Below are 25,201 nucleotides of genomic sequence, written 5' to 3'. Positions count from 1 at the left end.
ACCACCCTTATGTTTTTAAGACCCTCAGATGTCAAAGCATCGGTGCAGGGGTGATAGTAACCTGCAAACCTGTTAAAAAATATATATATAATATATATAATATTTTCGCATCAAAAAAAGCCAGTTTGTGCAAAACTGACAGGACTGAGCCTCACTGTCAAAAGGACTCACAGAAGGTTGGGGAGCTCTCCATGTACAGCACATACATTCCTTGCAAACATGGGTGCATGATAACACATAAAAAGCATGGGGGTGTAAAATTATTTACTGGAATAAAAACAGGGTAAAAGTTGTAATCAAAAGAACATCTTTGCAAAATAAATCCTGTATTCTCCATATTGGCCGCCCTATTCTGTGGGACTGATAATGTCCGCTTGCAATCCCCACCCAGGATTAGATCAGGATGGGCAATGTGAGCTACATATTAAACAGCAGCTAGTCAAAGCTGCAAGGTAGAGAGTTAAATAATTCTGTAGAGATATAGAACATCTGGAAAGATTTTCTCTCTGCCCGTTAATAATGTCGAGTAGTCAGAATACAAACAAGGCTGACATTGATGGACTCTGCAATGTCGCTGCAAACAAATCACTGCAGCCAATATAAGCAAAATCCCACCTGCTGTGCGGAATACTAAAACGGCTTGTTGTGCCTGTGCCGCAGTAAACATTTACTCACCAAAGCATTGGAGCAACAGGAGTTACAAGAAAATGGCTTATGCTCAGGCTGCAACCCAATATCCTGGCTCCCCTAGTTTTCCCCCTTTTTGCAGGAGAAATATTTCGGATCATTAAGGAATTGTAGGCATGCGAGCATTGATTCCAAACTTGGCTTCAGAAATGGGAAAGGAATTTGATCTTGAAAACAGCACTGTATCGACTCACTGTGATCTGCACTTTAAGATATTCAGCCAGACGACTGGGCTTTTGTAGTGAAATTACAGGGCTGGGACTGTTCTTCTAATTGCTGTGCCGGATGATATTGTCAAAATGGCTATAAATCTAAACAATTGTTTAGATTTCTCTCTTGCCCTTTTGGCCAAATGTGCAATTTGTCTAAGGGTCCCTTTTATTTCATTTCAGAACAAAAAAAAAAACATCATGGAGGAAACAGCTTTCTGATTTGAAATGTTATTACAGAAAATGTATTTAAATTGCTACTTTGGTGCAAATTTTTCTATCCAATCAAAATGGAAATTATTGGATTTTATAAGACTTGGGAACCAGCTAGACATACTAAACTGCATGTTTGGGTTGGTTAGGATATACTTTCTACTTACAGTACACACAATATCACTCATTTATTAAAGCAGTGAGTGCAAGGTCAGACTGGGTCGGCGGGACACTAGGTAAAATCCTGGTAGGCCCTCAGCTCTCATGGGCCCCGCCGGCCCAGACCCGAACCTGCCTACATTCCCTGCTGACCCCTGATTGCATCCCCCTCAGCCCAGATGGTGGCCACATCTTCTGCAGAGTGGGGCCCGGAGGAGTTTGGGGCAGGGGGCTTTTAGTGGGGTGGTGACAGAGGTAGGGGAGCCCAGGGGGGGAGGGTTCTGTGAGCCTACGAGCCTGAAGTTCGACATGGAGTTAGGGTTGCCACCCAGCCGGTATTTTACTGGCCTAGCTGGTAAAACACCTGGCAAAGCCAGTGCCCGTATTACAAATGTACCGGTAATTTGTAATACCCTTAATAAAAAAAAAAAGCCCTTGGCCTGCCCCAAGTCGCTCAGAACTTACCTTTTTTTTTCCTTTGTGTCACATCCCGTGGCTCCGTGCCTTTTGTTCCCTTACCCTTGAATGATCAATAAGGCTCTACCTCTTTCCCCTTTGCATTAAAAATATTTTACTAATGTCCCCATTTCACTTCTCTAGTTAAGAAGCACAATGGGCAGTAGTATTCCACATATACATTGTGGACAGGGATGGGCGATTTTTTTCGCCCTCTTTTACCATGGAAATGAAGCCCATAGACTTGAATGGTGTGGCGTGTCAAAAAAAATGATGCACGTCAAGAAAAATTCCCAGACTTGGGGCATTTTTGCCGGTGACGCGAAACAGGTCAAATTCGCCCATCCGTAATTGTTGATTACATATCAGCACTGCATTATCATTAACAAATGGCAATGTAAAGGATGTATAAAAACAAAGTCAACCTACCGGCAGGTGTTTTCCCCGTCAGTATGGAGCGAAGACTCTGCTCTTTTCAAGCCCATGCGGGAAAATGCATGGAACATGGTCAGCATGACATCAGAAATACTGTGAATGCCATCGGGCTCATCATACAGATTCTCCCAGTACGAGCGAAGTCCTGGTGTGCCCGAGGGGAAGTTACCGTACAAATAATAATCCAACTGGCCGATGATTTCTTGGCTCACCGCAGCTTCGAATTTACGAGCAAAAAAGGTCGGCCTTGATGTCTGCTAAATACAAAAGAAGATCTCTAATTCAGTAGCCACTCTTAGAAAAGCAGGTTATTCTGCACCATACAGGCAAGTATTTTATACTCATTAAAGCCGATTAACAACTAAAGATTAACAATGTTAATTATATTTTTATATTTTCTTCTAAGTGCCAACACACCGTATTTCTAAAATGAGAAGTTCACCTAATGATGAACATAATTCTAAAAATCCCACAGGAATGAAAAGAACGTGGGTGAGCTTTTATTAATTAAGCTCACATTTTGATAATTCTGCCCATTAATGTTAATATAAATGTTAGCATGCCCTTTAATTATAAAACAGCCACAATTTAATGCTGATTTATGCACAATTGACCCCATGAAGTTCCAAAGCTGCCAAAACTTTAAGTTAAGGACATTTATACACATCAGCTTTGGTACAACTGATCTGTGATGTATTTAGTAAAGGGCCCCATTTGCTAGTTACTACTTTATGTAAGAATGTCTTCTCTTTTCCTACTAAGTCCAGTGTTATATTTACCGCACCCTCTCCTTGTCCACTTTCCTGCACAAGTGGTGCTGGTTCACCGCAGGCCCGGCAAGGCCCCTCAACAAATTGCAGTATAATCACGGCTCCGCACACATGAAGTGTGTGCGGAGCCGTGATTATACTGCAATTCTCTTTTCCTACTACCATTTATTACATTATTCGGTGTCTATGCTGCAAGAAATGACTCCGTTCAGACAGAGGGTTTATAGGATAAAACAGTGTTACTTACTGATGACTAAAGCTGAAAACCAACAGACCATTTACAGTAAAACCATAAAGGTTTAATCTCACATTCCTCTTAGGAGACGGTACAGGGCCCATGTTGTTTGTGTGTTACTGTGTGAAACCACATCTAGGTATTATGTCTAGCACGGCACTGTTACATACTTGTTGCTTACACCAAGCTGTTATATAAAAGCCCCTTATACAGCAGTGTTTAGGCACTGCTGGAACAGAACCTATAACCGCAATTACTTTACAGATTTGTATCTTTATGCTATGCAGTTTTGATCTGTTCTTAACAATTTGTATGAGATATTAATATTATGTGTTTTCTAAGACACCTGTGAGTTATGAAGAGTAATAACATTTCTTGCTGGCATGGTTTGATATTAAACATCAACGCCATCTACAAAGTAAATCTCGGCCTAAATTAGGCCTGAAAATATCCTGCTTTCTAGATGCTATCTGTAATGTCTATAACTGAACCATTCAAGTTAAGGAGATGAAAAGCAGAGAATCTGTTGCCCCGCTGCTGCTCCTCTTCTGTTGCGTTGCCTCCACCCAGAATCATTACCTCCACTCACAAATGGCACTGATGCTACTCCCAGACATAATAGGGTGACTATGATCAAAGTCACACATAACAGGGCTGTATCCCCTCCTGCCCCTGTTTGCCTCACTAATTTACATTAAGCAAGTAACATTCCTTATTACTCATAGGGCCAAACAATTCTGCAGCTCCAAAACCTCTTGACTAATTCCAGTTCCATCCTCGACATTAGGCACATATATTGGGGGTTATGTAGTAACTGTGCAAAGCTTGCTACTCTTCTTATTACCTACACCAATCAATCAGCAAGTAGCATTTCCTACTTGCTTACATTTATTATTGCACCTGGGCAAACTTAGTGCTCTATCTATCCCGCTATCGCTCTCTATCCGACTATTTATCTATCAACTATCTCTCCCTCAATCTCTCTCTAAGTATCTATCTATCTATCTATCTATCTATCTATCTATCTATCTATCTATCTATCTATCTATCTATCTATCTCTCCCGCTATCGCTCTCTATCAGACTATTTATCTATCTATCGCTATCTTTCTATCAACTATCTCTCCCTCTATCTCTCTATCTCTCTATCTATCTATCATCTGTCTCTCCCTCAATCTCTCTCTATACAAGTATCTATCAATCTAACTATCTCTCCCTCTATCTCTCTCTCTATGTATCTATCTATCATCTATCTATCATCTATCTCTCTCCCTCTCGAAGTATCTATCTATCTATCTATCTATCTATCTCTATCTACTATTATTATTAACATGAATTTATATTTTTTGTATTTATATAGCGCCAACATATTGCGTCTCTCTCTCTCTCTCTCTCTCATCTATCCTATTTAGTCTCTTTATAAGCCAATCCACTACATGTTCATAACACTGCCTTTTACCCCTGTTCTTTATAAATGGCACCCAAATGATTGCATATTGGGTCATAATGCCCATTTTATGTATGCTTCAGCACCTAGTAAATGTGACACTCTTTTACAGTGTAATGAGTACAAAATGCATTGCTCAACATATAGCTGTTAATTATGTCTAGACAAAGCCAAATACTGCACTGAGGGAAGCATTGATTTCTGTTGAATCCATTGGCCTTTCAGAGAAGTGGATACTGTTTACAGCAATTATACGTTGGCCAAAATCAACGTCTCTTCCCATGTGAACATCGCAGTGTCTGAATACAAAACACACAGTAAAACATTACTTGTTTAGAGCTTAAAGGGATACTGTCATGGGATTTTTTTTTTTTTTTTTTAAACACATCAATTAATAGTGCTGCCCCAGCAGAATTGTGCATTGAAATCAGTTTCTCAAAAAGAGCAAACAGATTTTTTTATATACAAGTTTGAAACCTGACATGGGGCTAGACATACTGTCCGTTTCCCAGCTGCCAAGTCATGTGATTTCAGCTCTGATAAACTTCAGTCACTCTTTACTGCTGTACTGCTAGTTCGAGTGATTTCACCCCCCCTCCCCAACAGCCTAAAAACAGAACAATGGGAAGGTAACCAGATAGCAGTTTAACACAAGATAACAGCTGCCTGGTAGATATAAGAACAGCACTTTTTTTCAAGCCAATTGCTGGTAGAACAATGGAAACAGAAATGTGATGGGTAACTGTCCAAGTGCAAATGTACCCAGTGTTGATAAGAGAACCCCATTATTAACTGGCTACTTACATGTTGACCATCTTTATAGACCATGGGAATAACAACTAGTAGCACAAGGGTGTAAATACTTCAAAAAACTCAATTGCTTATTTACAGTATACGTAGGAGGATGTTCTTGTGTGTTGTAAGTCCATATTTGTATAGATACACTTTTAAAAAACAAAGGTATTCAGGGATTCAAGTAATATTAATAACTTTCTTTGATTGATTGGCAGAATTCTATCTTCTCTTGCTGGCCTTTGACTTTTAAGGTGATTATGGTTTAATCCAAACCATAATCACCTTAAAAGTCAAAGGCCAGCAAGAGAAGATAGAATTCTGCCAATCAATTATGGACTTACAACACAGAAGAACATCCTCCTACGTATACTGTAAATAAGCAATTGAGTTTTTTGAAGTATTTACACCCTTGTGCTACTAGTTGTTATTCCCATGGTCTATAAAGATGGTCAACATGTAAGTAGCCAGTTAATAATGGGGTTCTCTTATCAACACTGGGTACATTTGCACTTGGACAGTTACCCATCACATTTCTGTTTCCATTGTGGGGCAATTTTCCAATCTGCAAAGTTCTACTACAAAGCATCTATTTAGAATGAAATATGAATGAAATAATCATAAACTTGTGTCAAACTAATAGGCCAATGTAGATAAAGTCGCCACCAGGTCTTTGACAGAATCTAGCAACCATCAGCTGGCAGCATTTGTTGGTTATATGATTAAAATCATGTAATTACTTGTTGCTATGTGTTGCTGGTGCAAACACATAGCAACAACGATACATTAACCCTAAACATCCGCCAAGTGAGTTGGTGCAAAATCTTCACTCCCGTCACATGCATTGTAGGTAAAGAGCAAATCAAAGTCACAGCCCAAACGGCTTCTCCGTAGATACATCTTAGTGAAAAGATAAATGCTGTAGACTGGACTCCTCCTACTTCAGTCTGTAGTTGTCACAACATCCATTAAGCAGCACCATTAATTCATTCCTTTACAAAGCTTCTCTGAATATAAATGACACTTATTTGCATACATCAATGTTCCTGCTCAAGTTTGGGCGATTTTAGAAAACCAAAACATAGGGAAAGACACCTCAACGGCACAACAATCAATTCTGAACACAGCTCATCTTGGAGCAGATTCACAGCGTATATCAAAGCATAAAAGACTTATTCTAAGGAAGTAGAATATAATAGAATACAGTATATCTAAAAATATAATAGAATACAGTATATCTAAAAATGAGTTTCACATCTGTAAATGTACGTATGATGTATGTTATCTTTTTTTATCAGTAGTGTAGTGACCAAAACACCCACTGGAATCCCACTGCATTAGAAGAACAAACCCCAAACACTTTTTCCCTTTAATAAATGAGGGCTCATCATTCTAAACATGCATACTGATCACTTACCTGAAATCTATGGAAATCAGATGGCTTGAAGTCATTGGGAGAGCATCCACACCAGTCGACTATGTGTTTATACTGGCATTTGCAGCCTAATTTACGATTCCAGTTTGTGATCCGGAGATTATTGTCAATCATGGTGTCACAATATGGACTGTTTTCCAGTACTGTATGAAAGAAGGACTGAAGCAAAAAGGCAAAAATATAAGTACATTGCTGCATAAACAATTAGTGTTAAATAAATACAAATATATAACTACATATGTAAATAAGTTAATATTAAGTCTATTGTATTAAACTGTGTATGTGATCAGTTGGAAGTATACAAACAGCATATTTTTAAGGTGGTGGGGGAAGCCCTTTTTTAGGTTACAACGAGTTTAGCAGTAGTGTTGGGCTCTAAAATTCCTCTGAATCCTTAATGCTTGATGCAAATAGCAAGCAGAAGTTTTAACAAAATTGCAAATTGTTATATATGAAATGTCATTCATTTCTTATTCATATTTTTTTTTTTTTTTTCAAAATTGTATCCCTTGTTAAACTGTAAATCGGATCCTCAATACTATGACTGGTAGGTAAACAAGTTAGGGACCGCCATATGGGGTTTACCTTGACGTGGTATGGTGGCTTTTCAACTTTATGATCATAACTTTGTAACTAAAAACCCCTGTCTTTATGAACACATGCACTTGTATATATACTGAATTACTTAGACAGGGACCCAGGGAATGTGCACTGACCCATTTGGATATGCCAGTAGCACTTCCCTTATACTTATATACATTTCTACTTAGCAATGCGGGTGCTCCCACAATCCCCCTTTTGTATTTTAACTGTAAATCGGCCCTACATTTTTAGGATAGAAGGGGAAAAATATGTGTCCTTGTGACCCCGAATAGACATAGCTAAAATAAAATGGGAGTGGTTCTATCCCTGGATTTTAATTGGAAAATCCAGTAACATTATTGTTACCACAAATGATGCATATACATTTACCGTAGGAACTGTGATAAGTGGTTTGGCCCAGATATCCAAACTAGAAAGTATGGCTTATGACACATGTTCCTTTACCTGCTCACAATCTCATGCTAGTTGCAGCTTGCGCCTAAGGTCCAAGCTTAAAGCAATAGGTAATTATAGTTACAAATTGTGACAATTCTAAAAATGTACTTTTCCTTTCATACCATATAACATATATTATATAAGGCGTAATAGTTACACAACACACTATATGGTCGCACAGAAAATACCCTTCTTCTATGCAATATATGTTTTGAATACTGCATCAAAATTGATTATTGTAATGTGTTTAAATTCTGATGACAATGCATGTATATGCCACATTTCTCATATGCCAGAAGGAAATTCAGCCTGCTGTAACTCTATTCAAATTAGCGTGCATCTGTTGTGTGCTGACTTAAGGGGATATACTTCTATTTGTTGGTTCTCGCTTCAAGGAAAGCATGTGTCAGTGTATTGTACATAGAAAAGAGTGTAATTTGCGTTAAAACTCACTGCTGAGTTTGGCATGTATAACCATGGTTATTTATGAAGGTCTTGTATGGTCCTTTTACTCTGAGAATTGGGACTACTCCTTACACCGCTGGAATTTTTAACAAGATATTAGACATTTTAAAGCAGACTTTTATTATAAACAAGATCAAAAATATATTCTTATTTATTTCTCCAACATTTCACCTAACTGGTTTTGTGTGTCATCACACAAACTCATAGGCCTATGAGTGCGTGTGATGACAAATGAAATGCGTTAGGTGAATTGTTGGGGAAATAAAGCCTTTTAAAACCACCGCTGTCTGTTGATACGTGAAACTGCGTGCAATATTGGATTTTACAGACTGATGGGTCTCCCAAAGCTGCGAGTTCGGGGCGCTGCACCCGGACCAGAAACTTCAAGCGTTGAGTGACCTGTATATACTGAATGCCTGTGAATATACATTGAATAAGCGAAAGGTCCGGGGCATCTGCACCTGGGCCCACCAAGTTACAGGGTGAGCTGTGGCAATTATTAGCCCGAATTAATCAGTTTCACAGAAGGGGGAATAGAGTTTGAGCGCAACCAAATTTTGTTGTATGGTCTAGACTCTAGCACTTATTTGGAAATTATTTTTTGTGAAAACTGTGTAAAAAAAAATTTTCCTTCAATAAGTGATAGCATAGCAGACTATTTTATTTCCTTAAGGGGATTAAGATACATTTAATCCGTATTACTGTTTCCAGAAGGTCCCCATATTCACCTGTAGCTAGTCAGCTGCCAGTTCTTTACTTATTTATTATGTATTTTCTGGGCATCAGATAACTGAAACAATTTCACCAGTTTATGTGCTTAATCTATAACCAGAAGTCAGGCCTCAACAATTGGACTGTTACTCTCCTTAACGCACATCAAGGATACTGAACTATGAAACCAATGTTGTATCTGTCATTTACCAATAGTTACAGGGACATCCAATTTAGTAAATAAATGTTCACACTCACATTTGCAGACAGTTAAAACTCATTTGGGAACTAAAACGGTTCAAATAAAAGGATGTAGGGCCATATGGAGAAGACAGCATCAGCCATATAGAACTTATCACATCTCGGAAGCCAAAATGATACACTGGACAGGTCAAGGTGGTAAGCCAGCATCAACACTCAACTGGGATAACAAATGCCACTGCCGGATTAGATTCTCCGACGGTTACGCACTTAATAAGCAGTCATATCTTTACAAAAAGCAGTAACTCACTGAATGCAGACACAAGTAACTGTGACACACTCCCTTTATCCTTTTTTTGGCAAATGCCAAGAATAGAACATCAATGGCAGGTGGTTCAGTGGATGGTTCCCACCAACTCTTCAGCACTACTATGCTTCTTATAAATAGGTATGACAACCAGGGCAGTATTTGGCATCTGGGAGGAAGGTCTGCAAGGGGCCTAGAGTTTAAAAAGGCTCTTGTTCTCCTTTAACAAGTCAATATGCTAGAAAAGTGAATTAATGGAAGTCTGATGTTGCTCTACTATCCACCAATATGCTTATATATTGCATGGCAAATACCCATTCACTTCCTACGTCTTTCTTATCTTACAGTGAATCTGATTTTGATGCCCAGGGCTTATAAATATAGCTGATTGCTAATGGTTTCCTTTTATTCATCAATCTGTAAGGAGGCTAAAAGTCTATCTATGAAATATATGATTATCATGGACATTATAACCTTGGCAGAACAGAAAATTATTTCTTAAATGTTTCATGCTGTGCACTTGAAAAAAGGATAAAAAGGCTTAAGTTAATTGGAGATGCATGGGACTATGATCTAAGGTTGCTATGCTAGACGCAGAACAAACTTGCTAGAATTTACTGCAATACTGTGCCTTGGGTGCTTATTACCTCTAGGCTGCCATTTAAAAATCTTCAAGACATTAAATGCTTGGCATGTTTCCCAATGACTTCAGACCATTGGTCCAGAATGTAATGCAGATTTTGAGGACACAACATAAAAATTTGGGTTATTATAAATTTAATGAAAACAATTCATTCTGCCCCACAGCGCTCGCGCTGCCATCGGAACTCACTTCTCAATCTAGGTTTTTAGGGCAGAACATATTAATTTTGGTAATTACAGAGATAATAGAATGTCCCCTCTGGTTGACAATGCCATGAAGCAAAAATCTGAATATGTAATGAGCATAAATAACAGAAAGCTCTAAAAGCAAAACAGAAATGTCAAATGATGTAAAAACACCATGGTCTAAAAATAAACGGCATGGAATTCTAATGAGTAGATTTTTCTCAATAAGCCCCTGTCACCTTGTAATATTTAGTGAATATGGATTTAATGCTTGAATTGGCTAGTTAAATCTATAAAGGCATCCATTTTCACTCAAGCGATGCAAAACGACCCAATTACCCATTGCCCTGTGTCCTTTCATAATGATACAGAAATTCTCTTAGAGATAATGGACCAAAAGGTTATCGGAGTTGAGAGGAAAAGGTGATTGTAACTGGGATGGAATTAAAAGGGATGATGTGCGCTGAACGCAACCAGTCGTATTATGACAACCTTGGTACAAGTACAAGAAACAAGATGGATGAAACGCCGGTGAAGGCAAATCTCTGTGGAAAACGCTTCTATGTATAGTGTGATTTTACAAGGCCGATTTTTCCAATGACTTCCGCTTGAAAAGAGACCATTATGATTCCACTGCAAGATATTTAAATTTCCCTGCCTCGATTGTATCAACTACGCTGGGTTTGGCTTTGTTCTAAAATCACCCACTCAACTGTGAGTCTCTCATATACTGTATATTAAAGAGGTGAATGAATTTATGAGATGAAAAGGTGATTCAGACAAAAATCAGTCTTATGATTTGTCCATCAAGTTCCCCTTACTTCAAAATTCAAACAGAGACCACTTCATCTACGTTCCATTCCACCTGGCACAGTGAGCCAGGTTCTCACATGTATATTGTATCTTTTGCCTTAAATGATCTACATAAGTATTTATCATAGAGAACACGAGAAGTCAGTTTAGTATTATGCAAAATTCGAGGTTATTGAGGTAGTGGGGCTACAACTAGGGTTGCACATAGGTTGTTTTAATTATCACAGTCTGAGGGAGAACAGCAGTGGCCAAGAGTGTCTCCCCTAAAGGCAGCCAATTCTTGTTGTAAATGTTGACTGTTATGTTCTGAAGCAATACATGCTTAATGGAATGGAGTGTGCCAAAGGGCAGCCATTTTTCTATTCACCAGAATGGGAATTTGGACAAACGTATGTTAGTTATTGGTCTCTGTCTTGGGCTATGAAAAAAAAAAAGCTTAGTTTCTTTCTAGGGCCATTTTCAGCTAAACAAAGGAGTCCACATCAGCCATTTTCAAGTCTGGTCATTTATCTTTCCATGCAAGAAAGAGTATTTAATGTAGGGATGCAACGAATCCAGGATTCAGTTTGGCATTCAGCCTTTCTCAGTAGGATTAGGATTTGGTCAAATCTTTGTGCTTGGCCAAACCCAATCCTGCATTATCCTGTGACTATGCAAATTAGGTTTTGGATTTGGTTCGGTATTCGCCCGCATCTTTCAAAAAGGATCTGGGGGTTCAGCCGAATCCCAAAATAGTGGACTTGGTGCATACTTAATTTAAAGTGAACCATCTCATGACCCGGCATGCTCAGCGTTCTGATTATTGAGAAATGAGGAGAGCACTTAACAAACATATCAATGCTGTGGTGGTTCTTTTATTTGCCGACTACTAGTACGCTACTGTATACTACAGTACTAATAGTGGGCAAATAAAAGAATAACCACAGCATTGATACGTTAAGTGCTCTCCTCATTTCTCAATAATCTGAAGTATATGTATCAGGATATTGGTGACCTGACCGTTGGAAAGTTGCACTCTTTTCCTGAATTGAGTTGGCAGTGCGTTTTGGATATCTTACTACTTTGGAACCATGTTCAGCCTTCTCTTCTATAAAACTAGAAGACTGTAGGCCCCCATAAACATGTATAAGACATTGCCCAGAGTCCCCAGCAGTCTCAGTGCACTTAAGCCCTGTGTGTCTCAGTTATTATAGACATGTATCTGATAAACCCCCGCACTGCAACTGCTGCTTGGCAAATTATACAATTATATTAATGCAGATTTTTTTGTTCCAGAAATCTGTTCAATTTGAAAGTATAAAAAAATAGAAAAAAGAAAGAAAATGAAACATTTTAGAGTTATGCCATTTAAACCCTTTTGCTGAGAGAATGGAAATAATTATAGGTTTGCTGATACACTGGACTTGATTCACTGACATTTAAATGGTCTTGGTACATTTAATTTACTTTAAAGAATGGCTTTTGTAGTGTTTTCTGCTATTTTCAAATGGAAAATGTGACAGACAAGACTTTAAATTAAGCCAGTGTCTATACATTAGATTTCTCCCTGTATCTATAATATCCAAATTTTGAATGGGCGACAATGCCTATACATATTGTTCTGTAGGCACATTTTGTTACTTTTTCTTGTATGGAACTATAGCTGCTGTCACAGTGCGACTTAGATATTAGATGGGAGTTGTAGTATTGTTCAAGCTTTGGAGATCCAGGTTACAGTTTTAACAAAAACACAAAAATAACGAGCTGGAAAACTATACCCCCAAAATGAACACTTAAGCAACAGATAGTTTATATAAAATTAAGTGGCATATTAAAGAATCTAATCAAACTGGAATATATATGTAAGTAAATATTGCCCTTTTACATCTCTTGCCTTGAGCCACCATTTTGTGATGGTCTGTGTGCTGCCTCAGATCACATGACCAGAAATACTACAACTCTAACTGTAACAGGAAGAAGTGTGGAAGCAAAAGACAGAACTCTGTCTGTTATGTGACCTAACACGTATAGTTTGTTTGGTATGTTTGTGTGCACAGTGAATCATACGATCCCAGGGGGCGGCCCTTATTTTTTAAAATGGTAGTTTTCTATTTATTGTAACCCATTGGCACATACTACTAGAAAAGTATATTATTATGAAAATGGTTTATTTACACGAAGCAGGATTTAACATATGAGCTGTTTTATGCAATATCTTTTTATAGAGACCTACATTGTTTGGGGGTATAGTTTTCCTTTAAGGCACTTACATGTGCTCTGCTTAATTATGTCGAGTACATGAACATGTCAGACATAGTTTTTACATTCAGTCGCTGGATAGGCTATAAGCCAAGTTAAGATCATTTGTCTATCTTTCCAGTTAAAGGAAAAATAAACCCTAAAAAGGAATATGGGTAGAAATTCCAGCTTTTTTTTATACTGAACTTCATGAACTAGCCTACAGGTTCAGTATTTAAATAATAGTAATGATCCAAGCCTTCAGAGTTGTGCACAGGAGTTTACCATCTTGTGCTCTGAGCAGCTATTGTGAAGTTAAGCTTAGGAGATGATGCAAATCATCAAGCAGTAAAATAAGGTGCGTCTGTCATAGAAGCTGATGCTACAGGGCTAATTATTAAATTCTGATGCTAATTGCACTGGTGTCTGAGCTACTATGTAATGAGAGTCTGAATTAACTACTAATCGGCCTTGTATCTATCTATCTATATTGTGATGGGCATTTTGGGAGGCACAGATCTTCATGCCAAAGGGTTGTGGTTGCCATGGGCTGGTACAAGAACCCAAAACATAATGTGCAGCATTTGTACCATACTACTTTATGTTTTAGCTCTCCTTGCTTTCGACTCTCACAGGTGCTTGTTTTGATTGTCCCTAGCTGCAGTGCCATCCCACCATGCTCCTAAAATCCCATCACATATTGCTGTAGCATTCCAACAGGAAATTATGATTTATGGCACATGCTACTTTTTCAGGAAAATATCTGAAAACACAAAGCGAAGGGTTCCTCCCGATAGCCGATTGGAGACGAATTGTCATCTCATGCACCAAAGCATCCTCATCATCATCAGATTTGGCCTGGCACACTGGTAACCAAAGTGGGTAGAGATCTGCTCATTTGGTGATCTCACCAAAACAAGGAGATCTTACAGAGTAAACAAAAGTAAAGCAAAGTATAGATGTGTATAAGATTCTAAAAAGTGTTTGTATATTTGTAAAATAAATTATATAAACCCCACAGACCTTTATAACAAATAGACCGACATAAAGATAGTTGTATAGGATAGGTGGGGGATCATATGCCCAGAAGAAGTAAATAATCGTAGCTGATCTAGTCATCATACCTCCGCTGGAAGAAGGGTGTAGGAATAAAACTGCTTCATCTTCGTAACCAGATCATCATTGGAGAGGGTGACATACTCCACAAACTTTCTATTTAGCAGAAACCAATCAGAGCCACCATCAACATTAATGCCTTCTGGGATCTTTCTATCCCCAAGTCGCCACATATGCGTGTCACATTCGAGAAAGAGCCGATCCAAACCTTGTTTTCTGATGAATCTAATGGGGGAGATAAGTATAGTGTTATTTTACCATCACAATACTTGGATATAAATAATGATAATAATCATATGAAAGTATCAGATGCATATTTTCACAGTAAAAAGTTAGCATGTGACTTCTTAGTCTCAAAGGCAGAAAACAAAATAAAGACGAATACAGTAAAATCTCAATTTTACATCCCCTGATTTTAAGTTTCCCATCATTTTACACCACTTTTGTTTGGTCCCACCTATATATTGTGCATAATACATTTCCCTGATTTTCCATTTTCTTGAATTTTACACCATTTTTTCTGGTTCCCTGAAAAACATAAAAAAGGGGTTCTACTGTACAAGCATTTGCATTATCTAGGAGGTTTCACTGTCTTCCTACAACTGACATTATTCATAACTACATATAGACACCAAGGTAGGCGGAAAAAAAAAGAAACACTGCAGTTTTCATAAATAATATTCCAGAACTTATGGTAGGATCATTACAGTGCCAATTCAATATTTAATACCCTCAGAACACATTCCAGAGATGCTGCTGAGAAATGTATCAATTTAGGGGCATATTTATCAAGGGTCGAATTTCGAATTGAAAAAACTTCGAAATTCGAATTCAAAAAGACCAACCGAAATTAAGTCTGTTTTTTTTTTTTGGTCTAAAAGGTCAGTTTTCAATCGAATATGTCCGCATTTGGCCGAATTCGATTCGAAGGAATAGCACATTCGATCGAATTTGATTAGAAGTTTTTCCCCAAAAAAACTTTTGATTTTTCAAAGTCCACCAATTGACTCCAAATAGGTTGTAGGAGGTCCCCCATAGGCTAAAACACCAATTCGTCCGGTTTTAGATGGCAAATGGTCGAAGTCGAATTTTTAAAGAGACCGTACATGATAAATTTTGATATTTGAATTTTCAAATTTTTTTCAAATTCGAATAGAATTTGGACTCTTCCCTAGTCGAAGTACACAATAAATAGCTCGAAATTTGTATTTCTTTCATTCGAAAATTCACCCCGACCTTTGATGAATCTGCCCCTAAATGTTGCAAAATTGTAACAGTTCCGAATCTGCACCTGAATTACAGAGCTGCCGGACTGAAACACCAGAGACAGGAACATTAAGCTTTAAACTTAGATTTTGGAAAAACAGTAAAAAAAGGAAAGTAATTGAAAAAAGTCTTTATTTCTGGAGAACAATCAAAAAAAGTGTTTGGAAGGTGAACAACCCCTTTAGCACATTGCAGGATAAATGTAGGGCCAACTGCATGTATACTACTGTCATACGGTTTGTTGTAGGGAAATGAAAAGGGGAAATTGGGGGCTACCAATAGCCAGTCAGAACCCATATTTGACACCCCCATATTTGTGTTGCTCTCCAGCTTTTTTTTTAAATTTGAATGTGGAAAAAAGATTGGGGACCCCTGCTCTAAGCAGCACAAATGATATTGGTTTGTACCCACCCCACTGCTCTTCCATCATGAAACCATTTGTGCACACCCAGCCTAATTTACAATTAACACAAGTGATTCTTTTATTATTGTGGTTACCTTTACTTAGAATATTGTATTTTCACAAATGGTGCTTACATTTTATACTCTACAGGTTTAAATAACAGAATATTGATTGGAAGGGAATCGGACACCATGACAACTCATATCACTGTACTCAGGCAAGAGAAAAACAAAAACAAAAAGTGCACTGCATTCTGATTTAGAAATAAAAAAAAAAAAATCTCTGACTGACAGGAAAATAACATGGTAGCCACATGAGGTAACCATAATTGTTGCTGTGGAATTGCCACTGGCACTAAAGCAAATATCATTTTAGTTTCAAATAGGTGGGCTCTAAAGTCACAATTCCCAGCACAGGGTGTAGGATGAATCAAGCTGCTTTTAATGCTTCCAGTAGAATTTCAGGCAATAATGGATAATTTTAGAGTAGCTGCCTCGTAATTACGATTATAATAATATGTACTTATCTGCGCGCATTGCAAAAGCAAAATTACTTCTAATTTCTGTTTGCATTGGTCCCTTTTTTCTGTTTAAAATCGTTGCTTTCAATTTATTGAACATCAGATAAAGTGATGCATTTACATTACGCCACACTCTAGTTGCTCTGCATTCTGTCTTCCTCTGACATTAAAAATATACATTAATCAGAAGCGTGCCATAAAAAAAAAAAAACAATTTGTGTACAAAAAGCAGGATGTATTATTTAATCTTTATAGATAATGTTTTCTCATTAAACTTCCACTAAGCGCTTTATATGGACGATTCCTCTTTATGAGTGTGTGTGTGTTTGTGATTCTGTGCAGAAATTTGTAGGCCTGGTTCTTTATCATTATAGAGTTGCTGAACGTCTAGGATGGTGCAGCACGTTCAATATACAAAATATGACATTTCTTGTCGTATTTATAACTAGAGATTCGTTCTCCTTTAAATATTCAAGGCAATGAAAGCAATACCCAACACAGAGTAAGAGCCTCTCAGTAGTTTTTGACTATAAAAGAAATATAGTGAATAATGTACTACCCCTGCTGAAAACCAAAAGCATATTAGAAGTCAATGGAGGGTAGTATGTCCATATAAAGACAAAAGGATGACGATTCTGTGATTTTATAAATATCCTGTGATACTGTGTTGATTTCTAATAAACTTAAAGCGACCCTACATGGGCTGGGATTTTATCGATTTGGCACGCTTTATATTTCAAGGAAAGATGGGGGCATTATAAATACCCAGGTTTTAATGAATCACAACATAAATTACATCATAAACTCGAATTGAAAGGGCTCATTTAGTAAAGGAATGCAAAGAAAATCTGTGCCCAGCTCTCAACATTTGGTCAAGGTAGGTGTTAGGTACAGGGCACCAAAGGAGGAAGAACTAACAAACTGGAGCATGGTACTAGTATAGATGCCTGCAACACAAAAATGTATGGCATTTTAAAGGGCTTAAGTTTTCAATCAGAAAATGTAGAAAACCCTATGGTGTCCACAGGCCTCTTCAGCTTCATTAATATACATTTAAATACATTTATGTTATCTATGTCACTTAGGCGCCTATTTAAGATTGATCTTTTGCCTCGAGCAATCATCAATAAAACCTGCCATAAGTTTCTGTACTCACCCTGGGTTTCAGGAAAGCTGTAAATTTCACCAAACTGGCCTTCAGCAGTTTTTAGGTGAGCCCTAGACACCTGCCTCTCCTGCCTACCCCTAGTTACGGACCTGTAGCATAGTATTTAGGTGAACCACCCCTTTAAAGTGCAATCAAAAGAGTCAAACTGCCGTTATTAGTACCTTGCTGCAACTGCTGTAATTCCAATTGGCAGTCTGAACCACCACAGTTATTGCAAACTACATAAACAATAATGATGGCACAACTACAATAATCACCATTAAGAATGACCCAGAGACTCAGTTTATAGAAATTATAAAGAATAATTTAATATCATTAAAGAGGAGGATTTCCCGTTGTTATGTCTAAACAATGACACAAAGAGAAGCAACAAATAAAGGCGGAATTAGCCATCCTCATTATAACTATACAATGGTTTCTGGTAACCAAGCAACAGACAAAGAAACATAAAAAAACTGCGTCCAGTGCAACATGTTTAGCCTCCAGACAAGCCATGCAGGGAAGTGAAAGATATTATAGGAAGAAATGATTACAATGGAACAATGTTTCTTTAGTGGATGCAAAAGCTAATGTCAAGATGTTTCATTTCAGCCAGGGTAAAAATGTAAATGTACAAAAAGGCACACGCACCCGCCATATAGTGCTTGTGTCAAAAATAAAAGTTTTATAATTCTTATTAAACCAAATAAATGTTTTATTTACAAACTAAGGTGGCAACCCTATTTTCCTCTAGCAAACTTGTCATTTAAATTGTTCCTTGGATGGGGTTCGGGGGATGAAAACATAGTAGATGTGAACAGACTGATGCCCTTCATCAGGGCCGTTCCTGCCATGAGGCAAGGTGAACACCTTGCCTCAGGCGGCAGGGAACTGGCAGTTACAAGGGGCAGCAAAAAGTCGTCTCCTGTAACTTTAAGAGCTGAATTTCCGTTTTTTAAAACGGAAATTCGGCTCTGCTAGTGCAGAAAGCGCAGTACGCGCTCATTACACTAGCGATGCCGCACCTTTTGACCTGCTTCATACCTGAAGTCTATAAGAAAATGATGTAAACATTAAATAACCCCAATTAGCTGTTTTTTACTTCCAATAACAATTAATTATATCTTAGTTTGGATCAAGTACAAGGTACTGTTTTATTATTACAGAGAAAAAGCAAATCTTTTTTTAAAATTTTGATTATTTGGATAAAATGGGGTCTATGGGAGACATTCATTCCGTAATTTGGAGCTTTCTGTATAACGGGTTTCCTGATAGATTCGTTGTACAAAATAGATTCTATACCTGTATATATAATTTTTAACATATAGAATAAATGAGGTAGGGGTCTCCAAGTTAGCAGAATGATAACTTACCACATTTAGAAAGTGGCCCAGGTGCACCGCCCTGAGCCCTCCGCATAGGGAGCGGGCAACCAGAATTATTTTAAAGCAGGCACTCAAACAGGCAATCTTCAACCAGGCAAAAGTTTTTAAAGTGAAAAATAATTTATTATATCCATAGTCTTACGCGTTTCATTTTAACAAACACTTAATCATAGGATATGGGGTCTATGGGAGACATTTATTCCTCAATTCGGAGCTTTCTGTATAACGGGTTTCTGGTTAATAGATTCTATACCTGTATATATCATTTTTAAAAAAGTTTTCTAACTGTAATTGTAGTTGAAAGCAGGGTTTAAGTATATCTGTTTTTCTGGTTTAGACTCCTGGAACAATGTGGAAAGCTAGTTCTCCCCCAACCCAACCCTAATCAGCCGGCTTCTGCTACAATAGTCACATCTAGGAATGCAGAGAATATAAATAGTCAGACTGCTTTCAATATCAATTACATTTACACATAACTGAAAAAGAATTTAATGAATAAGTATTTAAAAGTTGCTTAGAATTATAGTTTATTTTATTATACAAATTCTTGGGGGGTTAAGCACCCTTTTAATGGAAAGGAAAGATTACTGAATTACTTCTTCATTCTTCAATGGCATGGGCCAGCACTTGCGCAGTTCAGTGAAAAGGCCATCTTTTTTTGTGTAAAATTCGGCTGTTCACTTTACTGCACATGTGCACCCGGCACAATGAAGGAAGAAGATCGCTCCATAGTAGTTGCTAAGAAGTACCCTGAGCCGGTGCTGTTTTCAGCTAACAGGAGAACAGTTGGGGTGATACATATTTATAATCTTAAATTTTGACAACCCCCTGTTATTTCACATCTCCTTTAAAGAATGCGACATATTCTTTACTTAAAAGTACTACAGGTATGGTATCCGTTATCCAGACAGCTCTGAATTACAGAAAGGCCTCCTCCCATTAACCCTGTTTAATACAAATAAAAATTTTTAAAAATGATTTCCCTTTTTCTCTGTAATCATAAAACCATTCCTTGTACTTGAACTAAGATATAATTATTCCTTGTTGGAAGCAAAACAAGCCTGTTGGGTTTATTTAATGTTTACATGATTTTCTAGTAGACGTATGGTATTAAGATCTAGATTCCGGAAAAGATCCATTATCTGGAAAACACCAGGTTCAGAGCATTCTGGATAACAGGTCCCATACCTATAAAAGTATTGTATATGTACTATAATTTACCATTTCAATGCCATCACTATAAGGCATTTAATATGTGATAGACACATATTTGAATTGATATTAATGGTTAATAGTTTGCCTGCAAACGTAGTTAAATTATCTCCTGGCGTTTTGTGTACTGTACTATATGTGATAAGGACGAGGCTGATCAAGCAGGTGGCTCAGTTACATAAATGTTATGTAGGAGTAGCAAATAGTATACAAATGAACTGAGATTAATCTAAACTTTGTCAGTCTCCAGAGAAAATCAGATAGGGGAAACATTAATACATATATTCATAATGTTTATTTTTACTATAAAATCAGTTTAAAAAAATTGAATCAAGTAAAGAAAGGTTAACGGCACAATATCTGTCATTTCTTTTATTTACAACCCAGGTAAGAATAAAAAGCTGTTTTCTTCTATACCTCACTGCTCATCATTTCCTCTACAATATTGCTAATTAAACTGACTTTTAAACACAGATAATGCATTAAATACTGTGCGCGCAGGAGCCATTTCAGTCATAATTAAACATAATTACACATAATTTCATATTTACAAGGCTAACAGATGTTACATTAAAGGAGAGTTCTGCAATAAAAATTCCACTTTGGTTTTGTCCGGTCTCATGTGTATATAACTCCACCAGAAAAGAAGGTCAGGACAGAGTTTGATATGGCCGTGAACACATCTTGAATATTAATACAATAATGTTTTTTCCAAACTGTTAGAATTTTTAAGGTAACTATAATTTAACCAACAGGTAGGTTTTATCAAAATAAGTGACCTAGTAGAAAATCCGTTAATGTTGCCCTGTTACATTTTTTCCTTGGAGACACCATTTTATGATGTTCTGTGTGTCACATAATAATGCAGTTTCTAACTGACTTTGAAGACCTCAAAGAGGTGCCTACTGCATGCCTAATTGATTTCTACTGGAGCAGAGCCAGTGAGCATGCCCAGCAGGCACTTTAAGGTCTTTATAGTCGGAGAGAGAAGGAGTGTTTAGAAAGCAGAAGGCGGTGGAGCTTCAAAATAGCCAAGATAGTAACTAAAAGAGCTAAAGTCGAACTGGATGTGATAGAGGAACTAAATACATCTGCATGCAAAATGTACAGAGTAATTTAGGGGAATTAAAAATAAAAGGCGCACTTATCCTTTAAATAAATGCATTATTACTTTCCAGAGGCCTATTAGGCAAAAAAAGAGGGGGATTCAAGTCCTTAACGTCCACATTAAAACAGCATTAAAATAATCAACATGACTTTTTTTGAAGAACACATGGAATGTCCTGATTAGTTACAGCTTCTCATAACAGAGGTAGACATCACACATAGATTAAAAAAAATGTCCAAAGCTGCCTGGAATACCATTTTACATGACTGAGATGTTCACTAATTCCTGAGACAGCATCTTTCCTTATGGTACTTGGCTGTTCATCCTTCTTGTTCCAGTTGTCATTCTAAACATCACTTGACCTTCCCCTACATCTCTCTGCCCCTCTCGATACTGTTATGTATGTGACTACCTTTTTACCCTGGCAGAGCATGTTACACCTTCTGATGGACAATTCTGTGCATCAGATCAAACCAATGGCAGGATCCAGCCATATTCAGCAAGACATACCTCCCTACTATGGTACATGAGATTCTGCTAAGTCTGTACGTATCTTTCTATAGAAAATATAAACCCTTTATCAACATACACTGCAGGGAAAGTGATCACCTTTCTAGGTGTATATATATATATATATATATATATATATATATATATATAATATATATAAAACATATAACTAAGGCTATGAAGAATATAATGGACAATTGAGATGGTCAAACCTCAGACTATCATTGGTTAAGTCTCGGGTAGATCTTACCAGTGATAGCTTTCTTAGGAATTGACTAACACCCACCGCATCCTGATGTTTCACCAAATAACATTTCAGCCAGCACTAACTTGTGTGCTCTCCAAAAGGACACCAACGTTTTGGGTACCTTGCACATGGAGATGTTTGGCACACATGCCTTTATTTTATTGGTACTGCATGTCTCTTTTTGGTTGAGGAAGAATAAAGATATAATAAAGACTTTAGAATAGAATCTTACTGTTATTGTAACAGTTCATAAACCGTTTTTCTCAGGAATGCAAATCTTTCTCCTGATAGGCACTTCTCATGAATGAAGTTGTTTAAAGGAGAAGGAAAGCCCCAGGGCGCAAAACCCCTCCCCCCCTCCCCTGTGTTGCCCCCCCCTCCCTCCTCCCCCTGGCCTACCTGTCCCCCTGGGCAAATGCCCCTAACTTGTTACTCACCCCTCTGCGCAGGTCCTGTCCACGGAGTTCACAGTCGCCATCTTCTCCCACGCGCGTCTTCTTCCTGCTCTGACCGGCGTCTTCTGGCGCATGCGCAGTAGGAACAGGTACCGGTACAGCTCTATTGCGCATGCGCCGAATGTCACGAAGTTTTCCGATTTCACTTCGTGACATTCGGCGCATGCGCAATAAAGCTGTACCGTTCCTGTTCCTACTGCGCATGCGCCAGAAGACGCCGGTCAGAGCAGGAAGAAGACGCGCGTGGGAGAAGATGGCGACTGTGAACTCCGTGGACAGGACCTACGCAGAGGGGTGAGTAACAAGTTAGGGGCATTTGCCCAGGGGGACAGGTAGGCCAGGGGGGAGGAGGGAGGTGGGGCAACACAGGGGAGGGGGGAGGGGTTTTGCGCCCTGGGGCTTTCCTTCTCCTTTAAGAGCCACAATTTCCTATACTGTACCTGGGGCAAATTCTGTATCCCTTCTGCCATGCTGCGTCAATAACCTAAACCCCAAGAAATATGTTTTTCTTGATGAAGCAAAACCAGCATTTTGGGTTTATTTAATGTTTACATGACTTTCTAGTATATTAGATAGATAAGATCCGTTATCTGGAAAACCCCAGGCCCCCAGCATTCTGCATAGAATATTAATACAATAATGTTTTTTCCAAACTGTTAGAATTTTTAAGGTAACTATAATTTAACCAACAGGTAGGTTTTATCAAAATAAGTGACCTAGTAGAAAATCCGTTAATGTTGCCCTGTTACATTTTTTCCTTGGAGACACCATTTTATGATGTTCTGTGTGTCACATAATAATGCAGTTTCTAACTGACTTTGAAGACCTCAAAGAGGTGCCTACTGCATGCCTAATTGATTTCTACTGGAGCAGAGCCAGTGAGCATGCCCAGCAGGCACTTTAAGGTCTTTATAGTCGGAGAGAGAAGGAGTGTTTAGAAAGCAGAAGGCGGTGGAGCTTCAAAATAGCCAAGATAGTAACTAAAAGAGCTAAAGTCGAACTGGATGTGATAGAGGAACTAAATACATCTGCATGCAAAATGTACAGAGTAATTTAGGGGAATTAAAAATAAAAGGCGCACTTATCCTTTAAATAAATGCATTATTACTTTCCAGAGGCCTATTAGGCAAAAAAAGAGGGGGATTCAAGTCCTTAACGTCCACATTAAAACAGCATTAAAATAATCAACATGACTTTTTTTGAAGAACACATGGAATGTCCTGATTAGTTACAGCTTCTCATAACAGAGGTAGACATCACACATAGATTAAAAAAAATGTCCAAAGCTGCCTGGAATACCATTTTACATGACTGAGATGTTCACTAATTCCTGAGACAGCATCTTTCCTTATGGTACTTGGCTGTTCATCCTTCTTGTTCCAGTTGTCATTCTAAACATCACTTGACCTTCCCCTACATCTCTCTGCCCCTCTCGATACTGTTATGTATGTGACTACCTTTTTACCCTGGCAGAGCATGTTACACCTTCTGATGGACAATTCTGTGCATCAGATCAAACCAATGGCAGGATCCAGCCATATTCAGCAAGACATACCTCCCTACTATGGTACATGAGATTCTGCTAAGTCTGTACGTATCTTTCTATAGAAAATATAAACCCTTTATCAACATACACTGCAGGGAAAGTGATCACCTTTCTAGGTGTATATATATATATATATATATATATATATATATATATATATATATATATATATATATATAATATATATAAAACATATAACTAAGGCTATGAAGAATATAATGGACAATTGAGATGGTCAAACCTCAGACTATCATTGGTTAAGTCTCGGGTAGATCTTACCAGTGATAGCTTTCTTAGGAATTGACTAACACCCACCGCATCCTGATGTTTCACCAAATAACATTTCAGCCAGCACTAACTTGTGTGCTCTCCAAAAGGACACCAACGTTTTGGGTACCTTGCACATGGAGATGTTTGGCACACATGCCTTTATTTTATTGGTACTGCATGTCTCTTTTTGGTTGAGGAAGAATAAAGATATAATAAAGACTTTAGAATAGAATCTTACTGTTATTGTAACAGTTCATAAACCGTTTTTCTCAGGAATGCAAATCTTTCTCCTGATAGGCACTTCTCATGAATGAAGTTGTTTAAAGGAGAAGGAAAGCCCCAGGGCGCAAAACCCCTCCCCCCTCCCCTGTGTTGCCCCCCCCTCCCTCCTCCCCCCTGGCCTACCTGTCCCCCTGGGCAAATGCCCCTAACTTGTTACTCACCCCTCTGCGCAGGTCCTGTCCACGGAGTTCACAGTCGCCATCTTCTCCCACGCGCGTCTTCTTCCTGCTCTGACCGGCGTCTTCTGGCGCATGCGCAGTAGGAACAGGTACCGGTACAGCTCTATTGCGCATGCGCCGAATGTCACGAAGTTTTCC

At 38.1% G+C, this 25,201-nt stretch overlaps 1 protein-coding gene across 2 annotated transcripts in view; it reads right to left on the bottom strand.

Moving 5' to 3' along the window:
* The window catches only part of xylt1.L (xylosyltransferase I L homeolog), a 200,711-nt gene that overhangs the window by 15,980 nt on the left and 159,530 nt on the right, over positions 1-25,201 (bottom strand). The window contains exons 6-8 of one of the 2 annotated variants that reach the window (XM_018234364.2): positions 14,542-14,758; positions 6,820-6,996; positions 2,154-2,416 (exon numbers count right to left, since the gene is read on the bottom strand). In XM_018234364.2, the coding sequence (XP_018089853.1) occupies positions 2,154-2,416; positions 6,820-6,996; positions 14,542-14,758 (657 nt within the window). 2 annotated transcript variants of the gene reach the window in all.

This window comes from Xenopus laevis, chromosome 9_10L (assembly GCF_017654675.1).
Source record: "Xenopus laevis strain J_2021 chromosome 9_10L, Xenopus_laevis_v10.1, whole genome shotgun sequence".
Classification (NCBI taxonomy): Eukaryota; Metazoa; Chordata; class Amphibia; order Anura; family Pipidae; genus Xenopus; species Xenopus laevis.
This window is presented reverse-complemented; position numbering and strand designations above follow the sequence as displayed.